This window comes from Coturnix japonica, chromosome 2, assembly GCF_001577835.2.
Source record: "Coturnix japonica isolate 7356 chromosome 2, Coturnix japonica 2.1, whole genome shotgun sequence".
Classification (NCBI taxonomy): Eukaryota; Metazoa; Chordata; class Aves; order Galliformes; family Phasianidae; genus Coturnix; species Coturnix japonica.
In genome coordinates, this window is record NC_029517.1 from 70,795,459 (window position 1) to 70,798,677 (window position 3,219).

The 3,219-nt window shown below is 45.1% G+C and overlaps 1 protein-coding gene across 4 annotated transcripts in view; it reads right to left on the reverse strand.

The window, feature by feature from the left end:
• Positions 1-1,709, reverse strand: part of DCDC2 (doublecortin domain containing 2) — a 48,753-nt gene extending 47,044 nt beyond the window's left edge. For 2 of the 4 annotated variants that reach the window (XM_032442510.1, XM_015854766.2), the window contains exon 1: positions 645-1,705. In XM_032442510.1, the coding sequence (XP_032298401.1) occupies positions 645-937 (293 nt within the window). In that variant the 5' untranslated portion in view covers positions 938-1,705. Of the gene's footprint in view, positions 1-644 lie in introns of all 4 variants that reach the window. The other 2 variants (XM_032442511.1, XM_032442512.1) reach the window with 2 other exon arrangements.
• Between the last annotated feature and the right edge of the window lie 1,510 nt (positions 1,710-3,219).

The window sequence follows — 3,219 nt, forward strand, 5'->3', positions numbered from 1 at the left end:
TCAGAAAGTGCACATAAAAGCTCAAGTGTGCCCCACGATATTTTTCCAGTCAAAACCTGATAAAATGTCAGCTTAATTCTTGGTGTCCCAGCAGCAGAAAATAAATAAAAAATATATATATAAATAAATAAATAAATAGCAGTCATTTTTTAAATGGCAGCAGAGACTCTACTATTCTGGCCAGAAAAATGTTATATGCTTACCCCATACTAATAGAATGGATGGAGAGAAAGGAAATGCTGGTAATTAAATTCCCAACAAGGCTGTAACCACAGTACTGTCAACACTTTTCCTTTCTGGTGCTTCTTTCCTAATATCACCCAGCACGAACACAGGCACTTGCCCCTCAGCAAAGCACATCCATCACACCGTGCCAATGCAGCACATCCTTAGGGTTAAAGGACTGTCTCCTTGTTTCTATTGCTGTGGCAGGGAGATGCTACTGTGTGACTGATGAAAACTGCAGCTGTTCTATATCTTAGCTCTGAAGCTCTTTTGCAGTATTTTCAGTCACAAATACCTGACCTTCCTTTAGTCAGTTTTCGTACAATACCTAATAAGGGGTGGCAGGAGAAGGGGAGAGGGGTCTGAAATGCTGATATTCAGGTTCAGTATTAATGTTTAGTTACTTTGCAGCCACTCACTTCAGTTTCTTGAAGGCTTCCCTGCCACCAGCCACATACTGCTCTCCACTCTGCAGCTCCTCCAACTGCCGGACACGGTGCCCAGCCCGGGGCGTATAGATGTTACGCACAGCTCCAAAGGGTGCCTTCACCCCACCGGTCACCTCTTTCAGGAAGACCTCAAAGTTTGACACTTTCTTCTCATTGATGACAATGCGGCGTCCCGGGAAGAAAGGATCCCCATTGCGATAAACCAACACGCTCTTCACCATCGGCTGTGAGAGGAACGACCCCTTCGTGCTGGGGTTAGTCATGACCGCTGTTATCCTGCGTAGCCAAAGCCACCGGCTGCCACCTGTCTGTGCGGGGGAAGGTCGCTGTCTGAGCACCGTTCAGCTCCGCTCTGAGAACTGCCTACAGGGGGGAGCCCGCAGCAGGGCCCGGCAGCAGGGCCCACCTCCCACAGGCAACGGCGGCAACCGGTAGCGGCGGGGAGGGAGCACAGCCTCCCCTGGGCTCCCAGCAAGGCTCTGCTCAGCCTCCACAGGAGCGGCTCCTCCTTGGCAACCCGATCTTGTCGCACTGGTGTGCAGGGAGGTTCGTGCAGGTGTCGGTTAAGTGAACAACACACTCCAATCACATCTCATCGACTTATCTTGGGATTTTTTGTTTTGCCTTTGGAGGCATTTCTTTCCCTCTCAAATATAAATGAGAATTTTACTAAGCCTTCACAATCAAGTCACGAAAGTATCACTTAGTTGTGTTGGAAAACACAGACAGGCCCCAACAATCCAGAAAAGAAAAAGGCAACACGGTGGTTTCTTTATGGCATTTCACTGCTGATCATGCCTTTTTTTTGTTAGATTTGTTTGGTGCCTGACTTTTTTCCTTTGTTCATGATTGATATCCTTGGCAGAAAATAAACAGAAAATGCCTTCAATTCAATCTGAATTCCTTTAACATCATCTCCTTTTCCCCACTAATTTCTGCAAGATCAAAACTGCTTCAGACTTCCTGCCTGGAACTGCTAAGCGTACAGTGATGATCATTGTTTCAAGTAGATTTCAACACAGGTGCTGGCAAGAATTTTTCATTCTTTTTATCTTGACTCCTATGATGGGGAAATTACCCTCCTGCTGTGAAGTTACGACAGGGCGGTTAACCATTACAAACAGAGCAATTTCAGGGTGAGTGAAGTCAAATATGCTACTAATGTTATTGGTTAACATTTCTCCAGTCCCTGCTGGCTTTCTTCTAGTTAATAGAGGGGAGAACAAGGCCTATAGAATCCTTGGTTCGATACCATTTAACATTCTGCTCCCTGAAGTTAAAATGTGAATTAAAACGTGCTTTAGTTATGTGTAAAAAACAGAAGAGCTGATGATCTTCACACTGTTCTGCAACCACGTAGCAATGATATGCCCAACTGCATTTCTAAACACAGGCAATGAATGTCAGCTTGTTCTGTTGTACAGCATGCTAAGAATTACTTATAATAACTACAACTTTGTGCAGCTTATATAGAAACCAGACTAACCAATAGCAGCTGCTCTTTGTAATTCAAGAGTAACTGGGTTGTCTCCAGTGATGGCTTAAAACACATAAACACCAGGTGGTTCAACTCACATGCACACAATACACAGAATGATTAGAAGATTACAATTCAAGCTGCTTCTCTTGATGGCAGAAGTCTTTTCTAAGAGTGTTCCTGAGACAGCAGAGATGGAGAGGGGTTACACAGTGTAAAGGATTTGGAAGCCCTTAGAGTACACAAGGAAATAGTTTCTCTACAGAGGCAGTTTTAAATCTCCAGGAGGGATGTACAATTAGACACTGTGCTTCAGAATGTATCCTTGGCTGACAGCTCATGCCAACACATTGCCTCCATCTCTAAAAATAAGGGATGATATTTAGCTATTTTCCGCTCTTCTAGACAACAAGACCAGAACCTTTTGCAGATACCTTTTGCATTCTAAACATACCGAGTCTACAGAAGCTGCAAGTAGTTGCCAGCAAAGATGCGTGTCAGTTCCCTGCTCTCCTGCAGTATTTTCTGTGCTGTCCGATACTTCCAAGTTTTGCTTAGTTTGAGCATCTCTCCTATATAAGAGCATTAAATTAGTTTTGTGCACACTGCCACCTGCTGTGGTTAACCAAAACTTAAGTTGAAATACCAGTATTCCTTGTGGCAGATTTCAGTGCTTTTATGCAGCATGCAGGTCCCAGCATGTGCATTCAGGTATCCTTGCCTTAAAACTTAAATATTATATTAGCCTCAGTCTATGGTCTACACAAATATGCTAAATGTAACTGTAAGGCCTTCTCTGGGGCAGAGTTTTGCATTGCGTGCTGACTGCTCATCGCCAAGATACTCCTGCTCCAAGCCCGGCAAAGAATTTTATTAATGTACCATCAAAATGAACCTCGGACGACCGGCTGCCAGCCACTCTTTTACGAAGCCTTCCAGAAAGACAATTTCCAGCTTCCTTCCGTGCTCTCCCCTCCCTCAATCGCCAAACACAGCAGCAGATCTCACCACACCGCTGGGCCGCCGTAGAACACGCTCCGCCCAGAGCAGCTCCGCTGCGGCTGCGTG